Source organism: Dryas octopetala, chromosome 1 (assembly GCF_963921425.1).
Source record: "Dryas octopetala chromosome 1, drDryOcto1.1, whole genome shotgun sequence".
NCBI lineage: Eukaryota > Viridiplantae > Streptophyta > Magnoliopsida > Rosales > Rosaceae > Dryas > Dryas octopetala.
Window position 1 is genome coordinate 25,917,167 of NC_141366.1, and position 27,057 is coordinate 25,944,223.

A 27,057-nucleotide genomic window follows, 5' to 3' on the forward strand; every position below is an offset into this window, starting at 1 on the left:
CGACCAGACCCATTAATCAACGGGTGGCAAAAACTTCAACTCGAACCCGACCCAAAAAATAACGAGTATACACTACTCGACTCGTTTTTACCCGTCAAGAAAAAAATATACATTTTTCAACAAAAAAAACTTGAATTAAATATACTTTATTACATAAATAAATACATTTTATCACATAAATAAATATATTTTATTACATAAATGTATATTTTAAATATTTCACATAAGAAATATCTAAGAAATGTACAAATTAAATGATAAATCTCATATAAAAAAATATATTTATTCCTTAACGGGTCATAACGGGTACTCGCAAATTAACCCGACCCGTTATTTTAACGGATTACTAACAGGTGACACTGATATCAACCCGGCCCGATAACCTCAAACCCGAACCCGTAAATTTTCGTGTCGTGTGTGTTTTTGCTAGGTCTATTTGAGTCTAACCCGAACATACAAGTGCATAAAAATATTTTTTTAAAAAACCAAGTAGATTATATTCTATTTACTTTTACTCTCTAAAAAGAAATAGTGTAATTCACACATATCGCTACGGGTCTCATATGGTCTCCAAACCAATTCCATTGGATTCGGGATGAAAAACAGAGTGAGAATATGTTAAATAACTGGCCGGAAACAACCTCACGCTGCGCCACTCTCTTGCGGTGCGAGTAGGCATGAACAATGTTAGTATTCATCATCTTCTTCAAAAAAGAAATTGCAAAACTTATGGAGTTTCATGAACCCAAATTCACACCCTATTTTGACCTATCAAAACTTAACGAAATTTGGAAAATAAATACTCGTTTTGAAGCTTATACAACCAGCCATAAAATGAACCCAAGCTAGGGGTACGAATAACATACTAACAATCTAACTTTGAATTTAACCTACAAATAAACCATGAAAATTTGGACCTCAATAAGATTTTGAAATTTGATTTGGACACCCCAAAACCAATTTCAGAAAAAGAATGAACTTTCAACAACTTTAAATCACAAATATAAGTAACTGAATTCAACTTTAAGACCTTTCTCCTTCAAAACTCAAGCTTCCTTACTTTCCCTCTCTTTTTGTTGTAAAACAAGATTGAATGAAAAATAACAGAGTATTCCCAGGTATTTATATGAGAAGAAGAGAAAGCAAAATTGAATTGTTTGTTCAGTAAGAGGTTGCAAAATTAAGTTCTGACTTCTGAGTCTCTAAGAATCCTCCACCTCTTACTATATATGTAACAAGCTCTTCCACCTTAAGCTATTAGACTACTAGATGGCTGTTGTTATGTTGGACACATTTCATACTATCTTTTTAGACATTATTTCTCTCATTTAGGTTGCTAGAAATTGAACTTTTTGTAGGTTTTACTTTGGTTTTGTGTTTTTAGGCTTTTTAGGGCAATTACGTTAGAACAGGCCAAACTAAGCACATTTGGAGACTATATGGGCTTTCGATAGAATAAAGGAGCTGAAAGAAGGCCTAAATGGGCCTTAGGGCCTACGCAAATCAACCGGCGAGATTCTATTACAGCCTAAAACCTTGCAGCCCATTAAGCTCACCAATGCCACAAGAACCAAATTGGAGAAGGCCAAGCATAAAGCATTCCCACCCTAGGCCGTATGCACCAATGCAAGCTTTTATGCTTGTCAAGTTTCCTTGCAGCTCATCACTCTAGTACACAAGAGGGAAGGCCCAAGGAACGAGCCCATCAATTTCCACACATGCACACCCAAGGGAGGAGCAGAGTTGGCACATCATGCATGCAAACTCAATAGAGGGACAACATCCATCAAGTACGTCATAGCCCATATGCATGAGAAATGCGGTAAGTATAATACAAGACCCAAGTGCATGAGAATGTATGGGAGGAGCTCACATAAGCACTAAGCTCGCAAGAAACAAAAAGATGGCCTTGAAAGGCCCAACTTCTTATAAGCTTGCGCCTAGGCCCCCATGCGTGCGTAAGGTAGAGTAGCAGCTCGCGAGCAAGGCGCAAGGCCTTACTGCCAACATGCTGTGCGCGCACACCCAACCCACACAAGCAGGCCCGGGCACAAGGAAGGAGAGAAGGAGAGAAGGAGAGATGCCAATCCCCCTTAGCAGCCCAAAACGCAACTTCCTTGCGTTGCAAGGAAGCTTGTGGGGCAATGTTGTTGTTTTTTAGAGAAAAAATCAATCGATTAAAACATATTAGGGCTTTAAGTATACTCGTAAGTGCATGAATCACATTAATATCAAAGGATGCAAGTACGTGGTCGATCCCACGAGGAATGTTTAAATACACAACAAACCAATTTTACTTATCAGCTAGAATACACCAACACACACATACGACAAGGGGGGTTGTAGGTTTTGAAACTCACACACACACACACACGTGATTATCTTGCAATATTGAGAATCCAAAATCCATTTCAAGCATGTAATCCCCTATCACAAACCTTACTACCAATCAGTTGAACACAACATAACAAAGTTTGACTACTAAAAGTTTTGATTATTATCTTTTAGCAATAGTTCCTCTATGACATAACTAGGAGCTTCCTAAGCTTTGCCCTAATTAGTTAACTACACATGTTTCCTAAAGCTTGATTATACTTAGGACTGTTAGTCATGCAAGAGTCATTATTATTCTTGGGGAACGTCAAACACATAGAGCATAGAGTATCTTGATTATCGATCTATATGAACTTCGATGAATTCTAATTATCACGGATAGGTTCTTAGGTAACCCACTTGTTACCAATTGAAATTATCATCCTTTTAAGCTTATTTAATTTTATAACTTAAACTAGATGCAATTTTCCTAAGGTCCCAGTCAAAGGAATCATATAAATAGGATCAATTCTAATAAATAATAGAATTTTGTTACATGCAAACATCAAACCAACAACTAGAAGACTGATAGACTTGTGGTTAATTACATAATTAAAACTTTAATTTTCATCTCAACATGCAAGAATAATCAACTAATTAATCATAATAAACAAATTCAAAAACCAAAGATGCATAATATAAATAAATTTTCAATCGATTGTCAACAAAATAAACTAAACTAAACAATTGTAATAAGAAAAACAAGAGAAAACATTAAATAAACACACAAGGGATTTCGGCACAAAGAAGGAAGCAAGAGAGAGACCATAAGCAAGGAGCCTCACGGCTAGGGTTAGCTAGGGCTTGCGACAAGCTTTCTCCTCTTCCTCTCAATGTCGAAATCCTCTCTCTCTAATATTCTGAAATTCTAAAGTTGTAAGCTCTCAAAAGTCCCCCTATTGTGAGAGAATGAGGGTCCTTATATAGAGTGAGGAGGTGGAGAGTCCAAAACCAACTAGGAAAAAAATTTTCCTTGTCCCTTAAGCAATGGGATTTGTGGTAAGGCTTAGGGTTTCCCCTTGGGCTTGCGGCATCACTTACGCCCACTCTCCCATGCGCCAACTCCTCTAGGGCTTCATCTAGTCCATGTGCATGCTCCTTAGGCCCAATCTTCAATACTTGCTTGTATGGAGGCCCAATAACTTGTGGAAGCTTCTAAAACCTTTGACCATATGAGTTGACTTTGACCAACTTTTCCTAGTCCACCTAGGATTCCTTGTAGAAGTAAGATTTCTAGTCCAACATGGATTTCACTTTTACCATTTTTCCCATCTTAATTCCCAATGAAGTTAGGACCCCTTTTCCTACTAGGGTTAGGTTTTTCTAGTCTAACAAGGATTTCTCATTTTTGACCATGGAAAATCATAATTTCTTCTTCTTCAAGTTTGATCTTTCCTTGTGTGACTAGGAATCCTCATTCGATTAGGATTATAACTTTTCCTGATTTGACCAGGATTTCTCCTCTTTTCCTAGTTTGACTAGGAAATGTCCTAAAACGACTCTTTTAGCTTCTTTTTCCATCTTTGCTTCATTTAATCTACAAAATACTAAAACAAACCCAAACACACAAAAATGTCGAGTTCTAGCACTCTAAATTAGGGAGTTAGTAACATAAAATGTCATCAAATGCACACTCAATACACCCTCAAACTTAGACTTTGCTAGTCCTCGAGCAAACAAAACAAAGAAAATACTCAAAACTGACTCATCTAAATCCAACAACTGATTTCATGAACATAACCATCAATAACATAGAAAGCAAGGCATATAAAATATTAATTCTTCAAATTCTAATACTGCTTCAAACAACATACCTGTTCGTATGATTAATCGTCTGGGCATAACGATAAGTCACACGAGGCTTAACATCATGTTGTTTGGGCCTAGGCCCAAAAGACTAAGCCCTTCCTGGGCTCCTAGCCCCTGACCTACTAGGCTCTGGCCTCCTAGGCCACGACCTCCTAGGCTCTGGCCTCATAGGCTTCGGCCCCTTGGGCCCCGACCTCTTAGGCTCCGACCTCCCAAGCTCAAGCCTCCTGGGCCCCTGACCCATGTCAACTCACTCGGATCCTCGAGACCGGTGACACGTGGCGCTTCTACAGTGCAAGTCATCACAAGGGACACGTGTCATTACCGGATTGGTTGACACTCTTCCAAAGGTACTATAAAAGAGGTACCTTCTTGTCACAAAAGGACAATTCAATCAATATTATACTATTCATTCACTCTGCTCTCAGATCTCTCTGAACACTGACTTGAACGTCGGAAGAGCTTGGGCCGGTACCACACCGGTGCCCTTCCCGCTCACTTTTGTGTACTTGCGCAGGGTGCTTTGGATATCATTCTCTCTCATTACTCACTAGTCGGACCCAGCTATCCGTTCCTGCCCCACTTCGACGTGTCATCCACTCAGTGGTGGGTCAACGGGCCTACGTGGTTCGACTCGACGTTGACTGCTTTACCATTTTTGAGCATCAACAGTTTGGCGCCGTCTGTGGGAAACGTAGCAAATTTTCCCCATTTGATTCTCTACCCTCAGTTGAGGTGCACGGACTTCCGACCTTCCGACCCCTGCAATGTTTGACGGAGGTCCTATTCTCGACCAAGTCGACAACACCCCGCTGGGTGACAAGCGAGGCAAGAAGACTGCCGAATCTGACCAGGAGGCGTACATCCAGCGATTGGAGGCTCAACTTCAACGAACCCAGAAACAGCTCGACCTCCAAAAGGGTACAACACAGTTGTATGAGCGACTCCTCCGCGACAGGGAAGAACATACCACTCCCCGGAGTGGTGAGAGGAGGAACCCCCACGACAGGGATGAACACACCACTCTCCGGAGTGGTGAGAGAAGGAACCCCCCCCCAAAGGGACCAAAATGTTCCGCGTCAATTGGACGCAGGGCAAGGTAGCCACCCACCCCCAGGTTTCCAAAAGAGACTTGTCCACCCGGTCAGCCGGGCCCGATCTGGCGAGCATCCTACCCGCTCTGAAGAATTCCATATTTATAGGGATTTTCGTCATTTGCTCGAAGACAACCGCTCTCGACGAGAAGAGTAGCGGACGAACCGGGGTGAATCCAACCCACGTCCCCAAGACTTTGAGGTGGAGGAGGCTAGTCGTCCCAAGCGACGACGGGGAGAAGAGCAGGTTTTCTCGGCTGGGCGCCGTGCGGAAGATGACACTTTCACAAGTGAGCAAGTCGCTGACTCCGGTAACAGCGGCTCTCTTCCACCAGACCAGCTCCAGCAACTCCTCATGGACATCAATGAGCGCCTGAGGGGAGTGGAGGGGGGAAGTTGCGGTGGGCACCCATCTTTAGAAACAAGGGTGCTGCCTGGACCTTTCACAACTCGCATCTTGTCCACTCCTCCGGTCAGCGACGTTCGGCCTCCCAAGATAACTCTGTATACGGGAAAGGAAGACCCATATGACCACCTCATGAGTTTCCGATCAGCCCTGGAGTCCAAAGGTGTTGACGACATTACGAAATGTCGAATCTTCCCTTCCACCCTCTCTGGCAGTGCAAGGGACTGGTTCTACCAACTTCCTCTGGGCTCGGTTGATTGTTTCAACGAGCTCCGAGAGCTCTTCTTAGGCCAGTATATCATCCAGACCGATAGGATTTACACCACGGATGACCTGACTCGGGTCCGACAGGGCAGCAGGGAATCCCTTCAGGAATACATCACCCGATTTCAGCTAAAGCGATCTCGGTGTCGCGACTGTGATGAGAAGGTAGCCTTCGCTGCTTTCAAGGGTGGTCTCCTGGAGGGAGACTTCTTGTTTGAAATCAACCGCCGCAATCCGCACACCTATAAGGAACTCATGCAAGAGGTCATTGCCTATGCCACGGATGAATTCAAAACATATGGAAAGAAGCCGCCCACCATGGATCGCCCAAGTACTGACCAGGCCATCATAGTGCCACCCCAGCCCAAGCCCTACTCGGGTAACCAGTATGGGGGGTCCGGGAAAAAGTTCAATAAATTCACCAAGAAACAATTTGGTGATGGTAGAGGCGGAGGACAACGAAGGGAGGAAACTTATTAGACATCCTATGCCTCCAAGTTCAAAGTCTACACAATTCTCACTGTTACTTATACAGAATTTTATCCCCAGATCAAGGACATACTTCCTAAGCTCCCACCCCGGCCACTACAAACACGGTATCGGGCTAATAAGAACTTCTTTTGCCTTTACCATGACGACCATGGCCATGACACTGAAGCATGTAGAGCCTTTAAGGAGGCAATAGAAATTTTGGTACAGGAAGGGAAGTTAGATGGTTTTATAGACAAGGAAGCCACCGAGAAGGCCAAGACCGAAGGACAACGACGGGAGCGGGTCAATACCATCTGTGGGGGCCCCAACCCTCGCTGGCAACTCCAACAGGGCTAGGAAGGAATATGCCCAAACTGCTCAGCAATGCTCCGGCGTTATGGCTGTATACTTCCACCGTGGAAAAAAGACTCCTAAGCTCGGGTGGTCGCCCATTTCCTTTGCTGAGGAAGAGGAACGTGATTTAATCTTTCCACACGATGACCCTTTGGTCATTGAGGCCACCATAGCTAATTTTGATGTGGCTCGGATCCTTGTCGATTGTCGTAGCTCCGTCAACATCCTCTTCGCCTCAGCCTTCACAGCTCTTGGAATTGACCAGGAGAGGCTTGACCGGTCGGTCGCTCCTTTACTTAGCTTTTCGGGCGATATAGTCACCCCTCTTAGCGGGATCTACCTTCCATTCACCCTCGGGAGGTATCCTTTGTCCGCTACCACAACCACTCTTTTTTTGGTGGTCGACTGCCCCACAGCGTATAACGTCATCCTAGGACGACCAGCCCTTAACCAACTGAAGGTTATGATATCCACTCACTTGCTTTTGATCAAGTTCTCAACCCTATGTGGCACGGGGGTAGTCAAAGGCAACCAGGTATCAGCCAGGTCCTGCTATACGACTTTCGTCAAGAAGAAGAAAGAGGCCAAGCCCTCTATGGCTGTTTCTGTTTCCCTCACCTGCCCTACCCCCGATCCTCCTGAAGATCCCCGGGATTCATCTTTCAGAGCTATTGCCCAACCAGATGACAATCATGTGGCAGAAGTTCTCATCTCACCTGCCTACCCAGACCGCAAGGTACGGGTCGGAACCTAGCTCAGTATTGTTCTCCGAGAAGAACTCATTCACTTCCCTTGTGCCAATGCTGAAGTCTTTGCATGGTCCTATGATGACATGCCTGGGATCTCTCTGGAGGTGATCTCCCATCGCGTAAGTCTTAATCCGCGGCACCGCCCTGTCCGACAAAAGCGTAGGCAGTACAAGCCTGAAATCTATGCTGCTATGAAGGACGAAGTCGACAAATTACAGAAAATTGGTTTCATCAGCGAGGTTTCCTACCCGGATTGGCTAGCCAATGTTGTGATGGTCAAAAAATCAAATGGCAAGTGGCGGATGTGCGTGGACTTCACCTACCTCAACAAGGCCTGCCCCAAGGATAGTTTTCCTCTTCCTCGAATTGACCAACTGGTTGACGCCACAGCAGGCCATGCACTTCTTAGTTTCATGGACGCCTACTCCGGCTATAACCAAATCCTTATGCACAGCTCCGACCAGGACAATACGGCCTTCATTACTGACAGGGGCGTATATTGTTACAAAGTCATGCCTTTCGGACTCAAAAATGCCGGGGCCACCTACCAGCGTTTGGTCAACTCCATCTTCTCAGAATATATTGGTAAATCCATGGAAGTCTATGTGGACGACATGCTTGTCAAGAGTGTCCGGGCGGAGGACCACGTCCACAAACTTTCTGAGATGTTTTCCGTGCTCAAGAAGTACCAAATGCGCCTGAACCCTGCCAAGTGCACATTCGGCGTATTTTCGGGAAAATTTCTTGGCTTCATGGTAAGCCAAAGGGGGATCGAGGCCAACCCTGAAAAAATCAAAGCCTTGATCGATATGCAATCTCCCAGGACTCAGAAGGAAGTCCAGAACCTAATGAGCCGGGTCGCCGCCTTGACACGATTCATATCTAAGGCCACCGACCGTTGCGCCCCATTCTTCAAAACCCTCAAGGCTCGGACAAAATACATTGACTGGACTCCGGAGTGTGAGAAGGCCTTCCAAGATCTGAAAGAGTACATGGGCAAATCACCTCTACTTTCTAAACCCGAGTCAAGGGAAGAGCTACTCCTCTACTTGTCTGTTTTCCTGACAGCCACCAGCTCAGTCCTAATTCGACTTGAGGATAGGATTGAGCACCCAGTGTACTATACCAGCAAGGCCCTGCAAGATGCTGAGACCAGATATCCAGAGATAGAAAAATTAGCCCTTGCCTTGGTCACATCAGCCCGGCGCCTCCGCCCATACTTCCAGGCTCACTCTATCGTGGTTCTCACTAATCAACCACTTAGGCAAGTATTGCAGCGACCTGAGGTCTCTGGCCGACTTATCAAATGGTCCATTGAGCTGAGCGAATTTGACATTTCCTACCGCCCACGACCCACGATCAAGGGACAAGCCATTGCAGACTTCATTTTAGAGTCTACATTCCTACCCGAGGCTGAGCCCTCCTCCGCCATTGTGTCGACCACCGACCCACCAACTTCTTCAACTCCAGCAATCAGGTTAGATCGCCCAATCTGGTCTTTATATGTTGATGGATCTTCTAACCAGCAGTGCAGTGGAGCCGGACTTGTTTTGATCGCCCCTGACCAGACCACCATCGAGTATGCTCTTTAATTCAGCTTCCAGGCATCCAACAATGAGGCTGAATAAGAGGCCCTCATCGCCGGCTTATCTTTGGCACTACATATGGACGTTGAGCAACTCAGAATGTACAACGATTCTCAACTTGTGGTGAACCAGGTCACGCAGGAATACCAGACCAAGGGTGAGCGCATGGCCGCCTACTTCACAAAAGTTCAAAGCTTACTCAGTCAATTCTCAGCATACCAGCTCATACAAATCCCTCGGGCAGACAATGAGAGGGCGGATGCTCTAGCTAGCCTTGCCTCGGCAGTTGACCATGAAGCCGGGAAGTCTGTCCCAGATGAGTTCTTACCTCAGCGCAGCACTGATGTTATGGAAGTCTGCCAATCTGAGTAACAAGCTAGTTGGATGGACCCTCTCCTCGCATTTCTTAGGCATGAGAACCCACCTGCGAACAAGACTGAGGCTCGGCGCCTTCGCCATAGAGCCTCCCGGTACACCATTATCAACAACAAGTTGTACAAGCAGGGTTTCTCCATGCCATACTTACGATGCCTTACCCCCGAGCAAGGTGACTATATCCTCCGGGAGATCCATGAAGGGGTATGTGGCAATCATGCAGGGGCTCAATCTTTAGCCCACAAAGCCATTCGCCAAGGCTATTATTGGCCAACCCTCCGCGCTGATGCAAAGAAGCTCACCCATAAATGCATAAAGTGCCAAAAATTTGCAACTTTTCCGCACAACCACCCGAGCCCCTAACTACCATGAACAGTCCTTGGCCCTTTACCTAATGGGGCATCGACCTAATCGGACCAATGACAAAGGGGAAAGGAAAATTCAAAATGGCAGTAGTCGCAGTGGACTACTTCACTAAGTGGGCGGAAGCCGAACCCTTGGCAAAGGCAACCACCCAGACCATCAAGAGCTTTGTATGGAAAAACATAATTTGCCGCTTTGGTCTCCCCTACGCCATTATCACCGACAATGGCAAACAGTTTGACAACAAAGAGTTCAAGTCATTTTGCTCCGCATTCAACAACAAGGTTTTCTTTGCCTCTCCTGGTCATCCTCAGGCCAACGGGCAGGTTAAGGCCGTCAACAAGACCAAGCTCGATGCAAAGAAGGGAAAGTGGCCTGACCTCCTACCCGAAGTCTTATGGTCCTACCGGACGACTTGTCGATCCTCGACCAGGGAAACCCCATTTTCTTTGGTCTTTGCTTCTGAAGCCGTCATCCCAGTTGAGGTCGGGCTTGCCTCTTACCGCCTCGACACATTTCAGCCTGAGCACAATGCTGACCAGCTAGCCCTCAGTCTCGACCTAGCTGAAGAGCATCGGACCCAGGCTGAGCTACACAAGTATGCCTACCAGCAACGGGCCACTCGATAGTACAATTCTAAAGTTAAGCCTCGCCACTTCCGAGTGGGGGACTGGGTCCTGTGCAGCACTACCTTGGCCAAAACGGGTGCTCTGAAACCTAACTGGGAAAGACCATATGAAATCATTGAAGTCATCCGTCCAGGCACATACAGGCTCCGCGCCACAACCGGCAAGGAACTCGGCCACCCTTGGCACGCCAAGCACCTCCGCTACTTTTACAAGTAGACAAATGTTGTACCCCCCGGGGACTTTTTTCCAATTTCATCTATCTTATCGCTTTAAATAAATACAAGTCCTACTACGGACACGTTTTTCTTCATTTTTATTCACAGTGTTAATTGTCTGTATGGACCCCCGGGCCATCCGACATCCGACATCCGACCCTACCCATATCCGCCCCATGCATTCAAGGGAAGCTAAGTACCATGCATTCAAGGCGCGGCTATGACCAATGCATTTAAGGGAACCTAAGTACCATGCATTCAAGGGAAAATCAATATCATGCATTCAAGGGAAACTAAGTACCATGCATTCAAAGAAAAATAGGTTTCATGCATCCAAGGGAAACTAAGTACTATGCATTCGAGAAAATTCCGCAATACCATATATTAAAAAGAAGGGCATCCTACCCCATAACGGGTCGGACACCCTCCAAATCATCAAAATAACAATAAGTACAAAACTTAATAATCAAAAGAGTTTGCAAGTTGGTACGGGCCACATCCGACCCGACCATACAACTCAAACCAAAATAGGGCAATGGTCCGCCCACCCTTGCCCCTGGGCCATGAGTGCTCCAGATATCTATTTGGGATCCTCTCCCATGTCACGCTCCCCACCTGTGGATGCTCCCATGTCACGCTCCCCACCTGTGGATCCTCTCTCATGCTCTACCTCCTGGGTACCTTCCTCCGGAACGTTGCCATGCACCTCATTACCAGCCCCTAGCAGACCACGCACGCGGTCCCAGTCAAAGTCAGGGCACATCTTCTCGAGCTCTAATTTGCAATCGCCAAAGCCCATGACATAGTCGCTGTTATACTCATTGTCCAACTCTTGCTTGGCTTGGCTCAGCTCCTGCCCGCACTGCTCCAACTCTTGCCTAGTCTGGTCCGCCTCCTTCCTAGCCTGCAGCAGCTCGGCCTGCAACGCATGGTTCTGGGCGACCAGGGTACTGATCTTCTCCTCGGCTGAGAGCGCTCTGTCCTTCCACACCACGAAGCTCGACATCTCGTCTTTCATCTTCTCCACCGTGGCCAGGACACTAACATGTGCCTGATAAGTAAAGAACAGTGCCTGCCAGGTCGAATGCCACGAAAGTGTTATCACAAGCTATAAAGTTTAAACTTTAGAAATCTCATCATGATATACCACTTTCCCTTACCTGGGACTGCTCGGAAAAGGCTCGCTGCAAAACAGATAGCGGCTCAACACCATCGCCAATCACCCGGTCATCCCTCCCCTTCTTCAAGGACTCTCCAAAGTCTGTCACTGCCTGCTGTACCAGACGATCCTCCTCTGGGACCGGATTAGACGCAGTGGCTGTCCTCTTGCCCTCTCTCCCGTGCTCGGCCGCATCTAATCTAGTCTTCCTTTTCCTCCCGAGAGAAGCCGCCTTCGAAACATAGGTGTTGGTAGACCCACTATTCCTCATACCCCCGGGCACCGACGCACCTCTATTTGTATTCCCTTGGGACAAGGCACCCCCGGCCAACAACGCCCCCATCATCATCCTCCTCTGAGTAGGTGGGGCAGGACCAACCGGTCTACTTGTTTTCTTCGTATTGGCCATTTTCACTGAAAGACCAACAAAATCAATGAGCACAAGTTATTATCTCATCAACTAATACTCCAAGAGGGGAAAATACAGAAACTCACTTGGAGCTCCGAATCCGTACTTGGCCAACTTTTCAGGAGACAAGAGGTATGCTGGGCTCAACTTTCGGGCGGGTCGACTAAGCACCCTTCGCACCTCTTCCACGCTATCCTCCGACAATGGAAGCCTCTCCCACTTGCCCCCTGCAAAATCAAACAACAAAAGACTCCTATTAGTACAAGCACATTATCAGCTACTAATCTAAGTGTCCACAGACTAATGCATCGGCTGAACCAGACAACCTATTATGTGGAAATTGGTCGGCACCCTATTCATGGTCCTCCTCTCACTCCGGCCGAATTCTCAGGCTCCACTCGCAAAGAACCATTTTTTCTTCCACTCCTTGTGAGCGTCTGGGTGGCCTACCTGTATTTGGCGAGTTGTCCCATCGGTGAACTGCCCGTTCTCCAACTGTGAGCAGTACACCCACCCTCGCAAATTGGGACTCGATTTAATTTCAAACAAGTGTGAAAATTGAGCCATACTCAGGGCACCATATCCCTCATCCCGGAACGACACATACAGCCCAATTAATGTTCTCCAACTATTGGGCGTCAGCTGAGCTGGTTCAATTCATAACTTCCTTAACATATACTGGAAATAGGGGTGGAGAGGAAGTCTAAACCTATGGTGAAAACTCTTGGCAAAACACAAAATGTGCCCTTCCGGCGGGTCACTCAAGACATCACCCTCTCCCGGGAGGCTCAGATGGATATAATCAGGAATTTGGAACTCCACCCTCAATTTTTCAAGCTCCTCCTCCTTCATCCTGAACTTACACAACCCATTCACGGACAATATGTCCTAGGTACAATGTGCCTACCCATATCACCACAACTGGTGGGCGTCTCTCCGTCATCGCTGTCCTCACTACCAGTGCCTTTTCCCTCACTTTCCATCACCATGGATAAGCTCTCCTTGACGGTCTTGAGCACTTTGCCCACCCCCATGTTTCCACACCCCATCCGGGGTCGGGGCATATTGGGCCTCATCGGCGTCCCATCACTCGTGGACGCCCGATCAGACTCCTCCTCATCCATAGAACTGTTATCATCTGAGGAAGCCATGGAATGTCCGACCTCAGCGCACCTGCCCATCCAAGACAAACCACAAATCAATATGGGAAGTGCTCGGAACACCAAGACAACACCATTGACATATCAGATTAATACTGGTTTCCCACCCCTCCCCCCCAATATGTGCTCCTCTACCCCAATTTGGGAACATTCACTCTATCACCTTTTCACATGCTCAGCCACCAATCATTTATCAAAGCCAATATTCACAATATCAATTCAAGAAAAAGAGCAATAAAAACCCAAGCCTTTACCTGTATTTCGCGGCTCCAACAGCTCAGACGGGTTCCGACCCACTTATCTTGTCTCCTATGTACCTGGCCAAAAATACAACACCCAATAAATTACAAAGTCCCAAAATGAAGGCATGTTGCCTACTTAGTGCTCGGCAAGGCTCATACCCACTTGCACCCACTTGCACCCACTTGCACCTCCACCTGCCCCTACTCACATTATCCACAAAATTAACAAACAGAATTCCAAGGTCTGCCTCGGGCTGGACGACCACAGTTGCTCACAGTTCTCAATTTTTCAAGGCAAAATCGATAAATAAAGTGGGTAGGAAGAATTTTGAATTGCCTACCTTAAAGTGCTCGAAACAAACAGCCCGACCCACGCCGATCGGAGTAGCCCACGCTGCTGCCCGAGCACCCGAGCACCTGAGCTTCCGAGCAACCCTTGCGCAGCAGCCAGAGCCGACACCTCAAAACCCGAGCCCAGCAGCCGCCCCGAGCCGACCAGCACACACGCGAGCTGCTCTGGCGCCACCCACTGTGCAACCAGCCCCGCTGCGCCGACCCGCGCCGATCCGCGCTGCTGCCCGAGCACCACAAGTCCAATCCGGCCCCTTCTACACAACCCGAGCCACCCCTGCGTGATCGGAGCACCTAACCCGGGCCGAACCCCCGTGCCGCCCCTGTCCAAAATCTGGCCCGAGCCCAAACAAGATCCGGCCAGAGAACCAAGCCGAGACCCCATGCTCTTCCGCCCACCCGGGCACCCGAGCCCGTGTTCAGGTCCGGCCCAAGCCCACCACCTTCGCGCCAAGGCAGAGCAGCTACCCCTCCAGACACACCCGAGCCGCGCCGCCTCTCCAGAACAAACAGCCCCCGCGCCGCTCACCTGCCCTGAATCCGGCCCAAGCACCCCGATCTGAGCCCTCCACTCCGACCTGAGCACCACGATCCGAGCACTCCCCCCCGACTCGAACTTCCCTTCCCCAACCCGAGCTTTCCCCTGCGACCCGAGTAGCTCCGGCCACTCCGAAAGTTTCGGCCCGAGCTCAGTCAGCCCCCCTCACACCTCTCACCCGAGCAGCCTCCCTCTGTGTTGTTTCCTCACACAGCTGTTGAGTTGTTTTAATATCTCTCTCTCTCTCAAAAATATTTGTACAGTACCAAGTGTGAGATTTGGGGTGGGTATTTTATATCTGAGCTATACCATGTAGTTCCAACATCTTATTTACAGAAGGCAACATCCCACCATTAAAATCGGACGAGATTCACTGGGATTACACGAAGCGTCTACTGCTCGAAATACAGGGTGATCAGAAATTTTAAAAAAAAAAAAAAAAAAGGATCTTTCATATGTAACCCCCAAGCTTTCCTGCAGTACAGCTTTTCTTGCTAAAGAACTTGGGGGACTTCTAGACAGTAGCTTAAGCAGGAACAAGTGTGTGGTTACTTGTCGTTCTGCTCAGACTTTTTTATGTACAAAGTTCCCAACCAAGAAGTATCTTTTGCTCGGAAACTTGGGGGACTTCTGTTCGTATGATTAATCGTCTGGGCATAACGACAAGTCACACGAGGCTTAACATCATGCTGTTTGGGCCTAGGCCCAAAAGACTAAGCCCTTCCTGGGCTCCTAGCCCCTGACCTACTAGGCTCCGGCCTCCTAGGCCACGACCTCATAGGCTCCGGCCCCCTGGGCCTTAGCCTCTTAGGCTCCGACCTCCCAAGCTCAAGCCTCCTAGGCCCCCGACTCGTGTCAACTCACTCGGATCCTTGAGACCGGTGACACGTGGCGCTCCTATAGTGCAAGTCATCACAAGGGACACGTGTCATCACCGGATTGGTTGACACTCTTCCAAAGGTACTATAAAAGAGGTACCTTCTTGTCACAAAAGGACAATTCAATCAATATTATACTATTCATTCACTCTGCTCTCAGATCTCTCAGAACACTGACTTGAACGTCGGAGGAGCTTTGGCCGGTACCACACCGGTGCCCTTCCCGCTCACTTTTGTGTACTTGCGCAGGGTGCTTTGGATATCATTCTCTCTCATTACTCACCAGTCGGACCCAGCTACCCGTTCCTGCCCCACTTCGACGTGTCATCCACTCAGTGGTGGGTCAACGGGCCTACGTGGTTCGACTCGACGTTGACTGCTTTACCATTTTTGAGCATCAACAATACCTTACTCCTCTATTGTGCCTTAGGCTATTCTTATCATAAATCTAAGTGTTAGACAAGCAAAGAATAGATCGACATACACAAAATAGATTCAACTCTAATTCTAGCTCACAATGGTAACTCTCCACAATAAATCATTCAAGAATTTGGTTGATTTGTGCACTCAAAGGTGTATGTGAGAGAAGTATGTAATAAAAAACAAGTAGCTCACATAACAGCATGAAAGAAAGGCACATTTGAAAAACATGATCTCATAAAAGGAAAATCATCATACTTGAAATAAAATCAATAACCATAGACTTCCCTCTCATCTAGACTTTCACATTATGAACCACACTTCATCTAAGATCAAATAGGGCTTTTACAAAAGGTTATAATGAAGGCTTAGGTAAAGGTGTGATATTGAAAGAAATAGGATAAACAAAGGGCTAAACTATATGAAATTGCAACTCAAAATAACACTTAGAGGCATGCTTTGCATATTAGCACTTCATAGCTCGAATCTTGCACATACTAATCCTTTGAAAACCGTCCCTTCACTTCTCTTTATTTTTATTCTCTCTCTTTTTCTTTTTTCTTTTTTAACATAAGGGCTCGGCTTACACATTCAAGCATAATTCAGTTCCTTTTATATCAAGCTACTCATAAATATTTCTTTTCAATCTCAAAAATTATAAAATCAAATGCAAAACCATAGACGAAAGGGTACACAGGTTGAGGGATATAACACCCTCAAACTTAGGGTTTGATATGGGTAAACGAAGAAAAATGCTTATAAGGCTCAAAAGGGGTAACTAGGGATAAAAACACAAAATGGTTAGCTTTCTGGCTCTAGGTAGCATAAACAAGGCCTAAAATCATCTCATAGGATCATGTGGTCATAACAAACTTACTGTAGAATAAGAAAGAAGTTCTAGCTCATTGATTCACAACAATGCATATTCCAAGTATTTGAACAATAGGAAACAATAATGAAATCAAACAACGACTTAAATGACAAGAATATAATAGAATGGGTGTATAACACTCAACAAATAAAGAACAGAGCTCAACAACTCACATAGGTCATATAAGTCTATTCTACAATGTAAATGAATTACTAAATCATGCATATCATAACTTAAATTCATGAAAACAATGCCTAATCACATAGAATTGCAAGATAGGTTATGAAGCTATATTAGAAAAAAAAAAAAAAAAAAAAAAAAAAAAAGAACAAATATTATATATTACAAAGCTAAGCATGCTTCTCAATGACTATAAAAAATCAATCAAATGTGTTGGGACTCTAAAACTAACCAAAACAAGAAGACTCAAAATTTTGTTTTTATTTAAAAACAATATCGTAATAACTGTAACGCTCTGAACCTCAGGCCCATAAACACACTAAAACTTTGCCATTTAAACCCTCTTTTCAAAGAATGAGTCATGCACTTAACATAATAAATAAATACATTTGATAAATCAGAGTGTGAGCCCAAAAACATTTATGTAAAATCACTGTATAAATTGGTTAAATCAAAATAAAATGGTACTACCTCGTTTTCTCCTCACTGCCACCTTAGCCTGCTTAACTTGCAAAACACAAACCCTACACCATATCCATGGTGTACCGGGTTATACAACAAACCCGGTAAGCTCGAAAGCTCGTATGAGTGAAATGACTTAATTAACTAACCTCAATAATTTTCTCAATTTTCATACTAATAAATAATCCATAATAACATCAAGCATAAATAATAATTATCCAATCACATAATATTTCATTCACCAATGATCCAAGCATCAAGAAAATCAATAATTCCTCATATTCACATCAAATTCCATCAATAAATAATAATAATCATTCTACAATTGAACTGCCTAATCGTCAACTATTAACCTCAACCTTAAATCATTCACATCCTAATTAACAACAGAATTGCATAATCATCATCAATTCCATCCTCAAGATTCAAGCCTATACTTTACCAAGTCCTAGAAAACAATGCAATACAAGCACACAATACAAATAATCATCTATCTAATTTCACTCACTGTGCAACCACGTGAAATGATCGAGATGCCCTTCACGGCACCATTGCTCGGATATTAAATCCGGCAGCATAACGGCATCGAGAATGCGATTTCCTGAGCCCGTGTACCTGTTAAGACCAGACAACCAACAATTTAATATCCAGATCACAACTTGGCCGTTTAACAGCTGAAATGGGCGGTAACCACCACGCACGGTGGCTCTCCGGCCCCAAACAATACACAAACACTCACCGAGATGCAAACAGACCCAAGAATTGGCCTTTGGATGTCCTGGGGAGGTTGTTTGACAAGAAAAACCACCCAACCTGCCGCCACAAGTGGCGGAGCTGGCGGTGGCAGCGGTGGTGAAGCAGACTTATACAAGAAAATCAACAAATTCGAGCCCAAAATCAATTCAAAGACTTCAATTCAATTGAAATGGGTCAAAAACAACTCAAAAATCCGAAATGGGTACAAGCCCTAGAATTTCAACCTCCAAATTCTCAAAATTGTCCAACTAAACCAAGGGGGAAAGAAAGTCGATACCAAGAGGATAAACTTTCATAACTGGGTCGACGACCAAAAGTCGCCGGAAAAGCCAAAAAATCGCCGGAGAAAGCGCGGCTTCTCAGTCTTCGTATTGCCGTGTACGGTGGTCATCAGCGTGAGGGAACGACACATAAAGGCTCGCCGCGACGAGGGGAAAGGTGTTCCGGAGTCGCGTCGTGCCCAGAAAATGCAGATCACCGGCGGGGAGGATCGGCCATGTTCTGCGTCGATTCTCTGTCTATAGTGGTTGACTGGCGAAGGGGAGGGCTACTGGGGGTCGGCGACAGCAAGAGGAATTCGCCGGTGCCCGTTGTTGGTCGTGGGGTGGCCGGACGGCGAAATTGTTGAGGGGGAAAGGGTGGGCGGAGATGGAGGAAAGGAGAGAGAAAGGAGAGACTTGGGGAGAGAGAAGAGATGAGTGAGAGAGGAGAGATAAATGGGATTAAAAATTTGATTTTTGGGTTTTAAAACTCACTTTTGTAAAAATTACAAGTTTGTCACTCACTTCAAATGCTCGAAACTTTCAAACTGTAACTCGGATCAATACGTACTACGTGTCTATGAAATCGTGGACTCGAGACCTCTCCAACGTGCCCAAAGTCAAAGACGAAAGCCCACTAATTTTAAAAGTCAACTTTTGGATAAAGCCCAAATTAAAACAAAAATTAAAAATTAAACCAAAACCTTTTTATATTCCAAATAAATTCCCAAAATTCTTTAAATAAATTCTCAAAATATTTAAAATAAATCTTTGAAAAATACGGGGTCTCACAATAAGGTTCTAAAGATTAATTCCATCACAAAGATGAAATAAATCTCTAGAGAATTGCATTTTAATGTGGGATTTGACTCCATAATTTGAAAACAAAAATTTTTTTTTTCTATGACCTAAAAACTAAAACTAACACCTTAACAAAAAAATTGTCTTTCCCCCCAAACTTAAATGACATATTGCCCTCAATGTGAAAGAAATAATAACCATGCATGATAAATTAAGGGAAATCAACAATATCCGTAAGATAAAACAAAAATTGAAATTGGTTCATAAAGCAAAGATAGACTAAAATGGTTACTTGCATAGGCAAGCAAAGGATCCTCCAAAGTGTAGGCACAGCCTCCTTGTGATCTTCTTGACTCTATCTCTTGATTTTCTCAAAAACTTAGGTTGCCTCCCAATCAGCGTTTGATGTTACGTCTTCAGCCAGACGTTGCCAAATCTCTACTTACGGCTTTTCTTCCTCTTTTCTCCCATGTTGCTACTCTCGGCGTCGTCGATCATGAAAGGCTTGAAAAACTCTATCATCTCTTCCTTCTCATTCTCATACAACATAGGCACTTCGTTCTCGGGAAGATCGTCAATGAGTTGGAATAACTCTTTTTGACCCATATGAGAGAAAGTCATCATGCAAGTTTGCACTCAAAACTTCATCTCATTAGTGCACAGAAACGGCCTCCCAAGAATAAGATAGGTGTTGTTTGCAATCCCTAGCACATCAAGCACTACAAAATATGTAGGGGTTAGTAACTTCTAACATTTAACCAAAACATCAACAATCTTACCCATGGGATTTTCAGTAGAAGAATTCCCAAAACCAATTGTGTACTCGTACTCTTGCAAGTCAGCCTTCACAAATTCAAGCTCCTTAAATACACTCAAAGGCATGACATTGATAGCGGAACCATCATGACAGAACCACCCCCGGATTCCACCATGAAACCTGGAGAGGTCCTGTGGGATCCAAAATTAAGGAAAATCCTATCGAAAATTCGGCAAAACCTCTCCTGAAAATGGACTAACCCAAAAATTATAAAACCTGTAAAACACTTCTAAAACCAACAACCGTCCCTACCACAACCAAAAAGAGGTCTCAGACCCAACAAATACAAAATAACTTATAATTTAAGTATGGTTATTAGAGCCACTACTTTTGTTACAAAGAATTCTATATTAAAGTGAAAGGAATTTTTCAAAATGGAAGTGGCGCCTACAGGGTCCGAGTATAGAAATGGACGTTAATGCTTCGACGTGATTGGCTCGACCTCCACCACCGTTACTACCTGGGGGAAAAGATTAACAAATCGAAAAAAAAAATGAGATAAACTCAGTGAGTGGACAAGTCATGAAAACGAAGCACAAAATTTAATTATCTTTTCACAAGAATTAAAATTTAATTAACTCTAAGGCCTCACCTCGCTCTTTGAATTCCCCCAGTTTTAAAATCAATTTACAAATCTTTCTAAAAACATCATAAAGCCTTTAAATGTAAAGATTTAACTAACTCGAGTATATTAGAGACTTCAAAATTTCTCACAAAATATATTAGGTAGTAATATAAATTAAAACCTCAAATGAGAATACTCATAATCAAATAATTAAATCTCACAACTTAAAACTCAATCAAAGTAAGATCACAAGGACTGCATAAAATCACATCGTACTAGTACCCGGGGAACTGCTGGTTATACGTGCACGCAGAGCTCATAATACTGGTCATACACCGCCGAGTTATCTCGAGGCGAGTGCAGAGCAAAATGTTATGCTGGTCATATACCGCCGAGTGGGCAAGTGCAGAGCGAATAGGTAATGGTTGTTATACACCACCAACTAAGCAAGTGTAGAGCAATATAATGTTGTTCATACACCGCCGACTAGGCAAGTGTAGAGCCAATGCTGGTCATACATCGCCGAGTCATCTCTAGGCGAGTGCAGAGCAAAATTATACCTACTGAAGGGGTACTAATAGGACGGTTTAAAACTGCTCATTTTAATATCAAAATCATTTGTGCTCAAACAAGATTTCTGACCGTTCAAAGATCACCTCGTTTCAAACATCTCTTATAAATCTATATAATTTATGTTAATTGGAACCAATCCGTAAAATCATATTGAATTGGGCCTTTCCGTAATATTCCATTTGCAACATATTTGACATAAGTAAAAATATAAATATATATATATATGTATATAAATACACCATTGTCCATTTAAATTCATAAAACTCATAACTTAAATCAAACCCATGTCAAAAGATACTTAAACCATTGAAATTCACTACATATGTTCATAAAGAAAAATGTCTAACTCTCGATCAATATTTCTAAGCTAAAACTCATGATAATCAAAATAAATAATAAAAACATAATTTAACAAAAACACATTCAAGATAATAGTCCAATTCAATTTCTATTTCTCAAACAAATTCAAAAACCAATATAAATCAAAACATAAATTTCATAAAATGTTCATAAAATAAAGTCTACTCACATTTAAGATTCCTAGCTTTGACCCTCCGCCGAATCGTCTCGACCCACGGTCGTCTCGCCTGTAAATAGAACCATAAAGTATATCATTAGTCTCGACTAAACCACAAATAGAGTGTGGGTACGAACCTAACGTCACACCCCCTTACTTGTACAGCCCAACGATTAATTTACTTACTCACAAAAATCCCAAAACACTCCCTCCTTCCTCGAAAACTGCTCGGCTCAAACCAACTTCAACCACAACTCCAAAACATGGTCTAAACTTAAGGAAATCTACGTAAAGCATACCTCGATCGAAAAATTCGTCCTAAGGTGTGAGTTTGGTATCGGCAAAGTCTCAAACTTTTGTCCAAACACCTCTCGGCTTCTCCAACAACTTCGGACCTAGCCAAGGTCAACCACCAACTTAGAAATCACTCTAAAACATATCTTATTTTCAAGGATTGACAGTGGGGGCTCGAGACCGCCACTGGTGCCGCCCAATGTTGTTGTTTTCAAGACCAAAATAGCCAAATAAAACAATTTCATCAAGACCCACTCAACTTCTCAAAGTTAAACATCAATTAAAGTTCCTATGATTGAAATCTTTCCAAATAAGCATAAAGAACAGCCCTCAATCCGAAAAACCCAAGCAAATTCTGAAATGGCTTTTCCCCTCAAACTCAATCTTACCCAAAAGCTCAAAATTAAACAATCTATAAGAAAATGGAAACTCATAGTGGGGAAAGGAAAACCCACCAGAAAATTTTGAGGTTGAGGGTTGTACTCTAACGGAAATTGGAGGAGGAGCCAGCGGTCCTGTTGGAGGTTTCCCGAGCAGGGGTCGCGCAGGGGAGTTGGGCTGGCTGGAGGAGAGGCTAGGGAAGGTGGTCGGCGTCGGGTGGCTATGGTGGCTGGGCCATGTGTGCTTGCAGGGGGTGTGAAGGAGAGAGAGAGAGCAGAGGAGAGAGACAGCGGCAGTCTGAGATGGTTTCTGGGTGTTTTCGCGTGCACAAAGGTCAGCCGGTGTGGAGAGGGGTCTGGAGGAGTTGGCACCGGCGAGAGGAGCTCGCCGGCGATCTCGGTTGGTCGGGGTTGGCTGTGCCGGAGAGAGAGAGAGAGAGAAGTGAGTGCGGGAGTCAGAAAGAGAAAGTGAAATAAGAGAGAGATAAAGGGTTTTAGAAAGGGGGAGAAATTTCTAAATTTAGAAAAAACCCCAAATTCAAAAGTCTAAAATGCCCTCGACTTCACACGTCCACAACTTTTAATCTGTAACTCTGATTGACGCATGCTTTGTGTCTACGAACTTGTGGACTCAAGACCTATCCAACGGGCCCACAGTCAAAAACGAAGGCCCACTAATAAGAAAAGTCAATTTTGGGTCAAGCCCAATTTAAAAAGAAAAACTAAAAAATTAACCCAAAACTTTTTTATTTCTCAAATAAATTCTTAAAATAATCAAAATAAATCTTGAAAAAAAATACAAGGTCTCCAAATTAAAAAAAAAAAAAAAAAAAAAACTTTTAGCCAATGAGTTTTGAAATATTGTTAAACCAATTGTTAGTGAACACACCAAATAAATTCTTAAAATATTTCTAAAGTAATTTAATAAAAATTTTCCAAGGTCTTTCAAATTTTGTTTCCTTATAAAATCTCTTAAAATGAATAAAGTTAAATAAAAATTTTAAATTTCTAAAGAAATTTGGGTCGGGTTGTTACACATCATCAATCATAGCTCTCTTAATTTCATGCTCCCCTATGCGGCAAGACATGATAAAGACTCCAGGGTGCTTCTTTTTCATCAGAAGATGGTTGAAAAGATAAGTCTCAATCTCCCTTGGAATGTTGAAACTACGACCTTACTCTCTAACCTTCCTCTCTATAGCTTCCATCTCCCTCGCTGTGGGTAGAAACTTGGTGACGTCGACTTGAGGCAATGGAGGTATCTCGGACTCACTTGTGTATTCTTCATCCATGCTCGGTTCCTCTTCCACATCATCATCATCAAAAATTTTGATCACCTCTTTAGTCTTGGTGACTTTGTCTCTTCTTCCCCTTTTAACTTTCTTTGTAGTTTTCAACATTGCATTGACATCTCAACACCCTTAGGGTTCACAACAGCTTGACTTGGGAGCTTTCCTTGCTCTCTTTGTCCCAAAGTAGTCACAATCTGCCCCACTTGCACTACTAGACTAGCGATGGCCTGGAGTTGTTGCTCGGTTCAATTCATGAACGCATTGGTGCTTTGAGCAAGAGAGGTAGTGCTTTGAGCAATTTGTGCAATTTTGTCCTCCAAACTTGACTTATCAACATTTGGATGCACATAGGGCTGAGAATTGTTACTCACATTAGCTTGCTGCCCATTGTTATTACTCCACCTAAAAACGAGATTATTATTCCAACCACGGTTATAAGTATTCGCAAACGGATCATTCAGTCCTCTTTGGAGGCTTCCAACTTGATTAACTTGCTCTATTGAACTCTCTTGATCTTGCACACTCATCTTCTCTTGAGTAAAAGTCAAACTTTGCACCATATATACCCTTGATTTCGGCAATTTGCTTCTCAATAGTACTTGGCACGGTTGTAACTTCATACATACACCTCTTTGGTGCTCCTCTTGCATGATTGAAGTTCTATTGTTGAGAATTTAAAGCAAGTGACTCAAACAACATCTTTGCTTCATCATTGGTTTTTGCCATAAAAGAACCTCTACAAGCCGCATCCACCATAGATTGGTCTTTTTCCAACAATCCTTGATAAAAACAACACACCAAGTACCAAGGCTCAAGATTATGATGCGGATAAATGTTCAACAACTCATGAAAATGCTCCCAAGTCTCATGGAATTGTTACTCTGCCTTTTGCACAATTCCTAGAATCTCCTTCCTTGTCTCATTGGTCTTAGCTGCGGGAAAGAACTTCTTCAAGAATTTCTGGACAAATCACCCAAGTAGTGATTGATGCACTAGGAAGAGAAAACAACCACTTCTTGGCCTTATCCTTTAATGAGAATAGAAACAACCTGAGACGATATTAATTCTCATCCACCCCTCGATGCTTGGTGGTCCTACATACTCCAGAAAATTCCTTCAAATGATGAATAGGATCCTCACCATTCAGCCCATGGAAACTCGGCAATAAATGGATTGTACGTACCACTCTTGATCTCAAAGTCGTTTGCCACGAGTGCATAACTAATGCATAAGGGTTACGCGGACAGAGATGGAGATGAGTAGTGGCTCAAACGATGGCATGGGTTGGCATTATTCTCATTGTTATCACCCATCTCTTCTTTTTCAAAACTACACTCGGATGAACTACGAGGTGATAGACTTCTCGGACGTTTCTTTGATGTTTCAAGAGCTTGTGCTAGGGCTTCCTCGTACCTTCTTTCAAGATCGGAACTTATAAACAAGTTCAAAACACAAATGACACATCCAATATGTAGAAAAGAAACCTAAATAGAAATCAGCATTATTAAAACCTAACAAGCAAAAATACACAAAAACAACTTCTCTAACCTAACTCTACTGATAAGTAAAACCAATTCGATGATATTTAGCACCATTCCCCGGCAACGGCGCCAAAAACTTATTGTTTTCTTAGAACAAAATGAAATCAATCAATTAAAACATATTACGACTCTAAGTATACTCGCAAGTGCACAAATCGTATTAATAGCAAATGATGCAAGTACGAGGTCGATCCCACGAGAAATGGTTAAATACACAACAAACCAATTTTAATTATCAACTAGAATACACCAACACACACACACACACGTGATTATCTTACAATATTGAGAATCCAAAATCCATTTCAAGCATATAATCTCCTATCACAAACCTTACTAGCAATCAGTTAAACACAACATAAAAAAGTTTGATTACTAAAAGTTTTGATTATTATATTTTAGTAATAGTTCCTCTATGACATAACTACAAGCTTCCTAAGCTTTGCCCTAATTAGTTAACTACTCCTAAAGCTTGATTATTCTTAGGATTGTTAGCCATGAAAGAGTCATTATTGTTTTTGGGGAACGTCAAACACATAGAGGGAACATTAAACACATAGAGCATAGAGTATCTTGATTATCGATCTATATGAACTTCTATAAATTCTAATTATCATGGATAGGTTCTTAGGTTACCCACTTGTTACCAATTGAAATTATCATTCTTTGATCTTATTTAATTTCATAACTTAAACAAGATGCAATTTCTCTAAGGTGGCCAGTCAAAGGAATCATACAAATAGGATCAATTCTAATAGATAATAGAATTTTGTTACATGCAAACATCAAACCAACAACTAGAAGACTGATAGACTCACGATTAATTACATAATTAAAACTTCAATTTTCATCTCAGCATTAAAGAATAATCAACTAACTAATCATAATAAACAAATTCAGAAACCAAAGATGCATAATATAAATAAATTCTCAATTCATTGTCAACCAAATAAATTAAACTAACAATTGAAATAAGAAAAACAAGAGAAAACATTAAATAAACACACAAGGGATTTCGGCACAAAGAAGGAAGCAAAAGAGAGACCACAAGCAAGGACGCTCATGGCTATGGTTAGCTAGGGCTTGCAACAAGCTCTCTCTTCTTCCTCTCAATGTTGAAATTCTCTCTCTCTCTCTAATATTCTGAAATTGTAAAGTTGTCAGCTCTCAAAAGTCCGCCTATTGTGAGAGAATGAGGGTCCTTATATAGAGTCAGGAAGTGGAGAGTTCAAAACCAACTAGGAAAAACATTTTCCTTGTCCCTTAAGCAATGAGATTTGTGGCAATGCTTAGGGTTTCCCCTTGGGCTTGCGGCATAACTTAAGCCCACTCTCCTATGTGCCAATTTCTCTAGGGCTTCATGTAGTCCATGTGCATGCTCCGTAGGCCAAATCTTCAATACTTGCTTGTATGGAGGCCCAATAACTTGTGGAAGCTTCTAAAACCATTGACCATATGAGTTGACTTTGACCAACTTCTCCTAGTCCACCTAGGATTCCTTGTAGAAGTAAGATTTCTAGTCCAACATGGATTTCACTTTTACCATTTTTCCCATCATGATTCGCAATGAAGTTAGGACTCATTTTCCTACTAGGGTTAGGTTTTCCTAGTCTAACAAGGATGTCTCATTTTTGACCTTGGACAATCATGATTTCTTTTTCTTCAAGCTTGATCTTTCCTTGTGTGACTAGGAATCCTCATTCGACTAATATTACAGTTTTTCCTGGTTTGACCAGGATTTCTCTTCTTTTCCTATTTTGACTAAGAAATGTCCTAAAACGACTCTTTTAGCTTCTTATTCCATCTTTGTTTCATTTAACCTACAAAACACTAAAACAACCTCAAACACACAAAAATGTTGAGTTCTAGCACTCTAAATTAGAGAGTTAGTAACATAAAATGT

General features: G+C 43.3%; 2 protein-coding genes and 1 long non-coding RNA gene across 3 annotated transcripts; 1 reads left to right on the forward strand and 2 right to left on the reverse strand.

The window, feature by feature from the left end:
* The first annotated feature begins 9,490 nt into the window (after positions 1-9,490).
* On the forward strand, positions 9,491-9,844 carry LOC147299440 (uncharacterized). Its single transcript, XM_086230564.1, has one exon. The coding sequence runs from the start codon at positions 9,491-9,493 to the stop codon at positions 9,842-9,844; it is 354 nt and encodes a 117-aa protein (XP_086086690.1).
* A 1,424-nt stretch (positions 9,845-11,268) lies between these two features.
* Positions 11,269-12,985, reverse strand: LOC147299441 (uncharacterized). Its single transcript, XM_086230588.1, has 3 exons — positions 12,343-12,985; positions 11,849-12,261; positions 11,269-11,760 (listed from the first exon to the last, which is right to left on the reverse strand). Coding segments are annotated over exons 1-3 (906 nt in total). The 5' UTR covers positions 12,344-12,985.
* A 6,215-nt stretch (positions 12,986-19,200) lies between these two features.
* On the reverse strand, positions 19,201-22,733 carry LOC147299442 (uncharacterized). The gene is made up of 3 exons (XR_015119925.1): positions 22,397-22,733; positions 21,660-21,717; positions 19,201-20,452 (listed from the first exon to the last, which is right to left on the reverse strand). It is a non-coding gene; the product is annotated as an uncharacterized LOC147299442 (long non-coding RNA).
* Between the last annotated feature and the right edge of the window lie 4,324 nt (positions 22,734-27,057).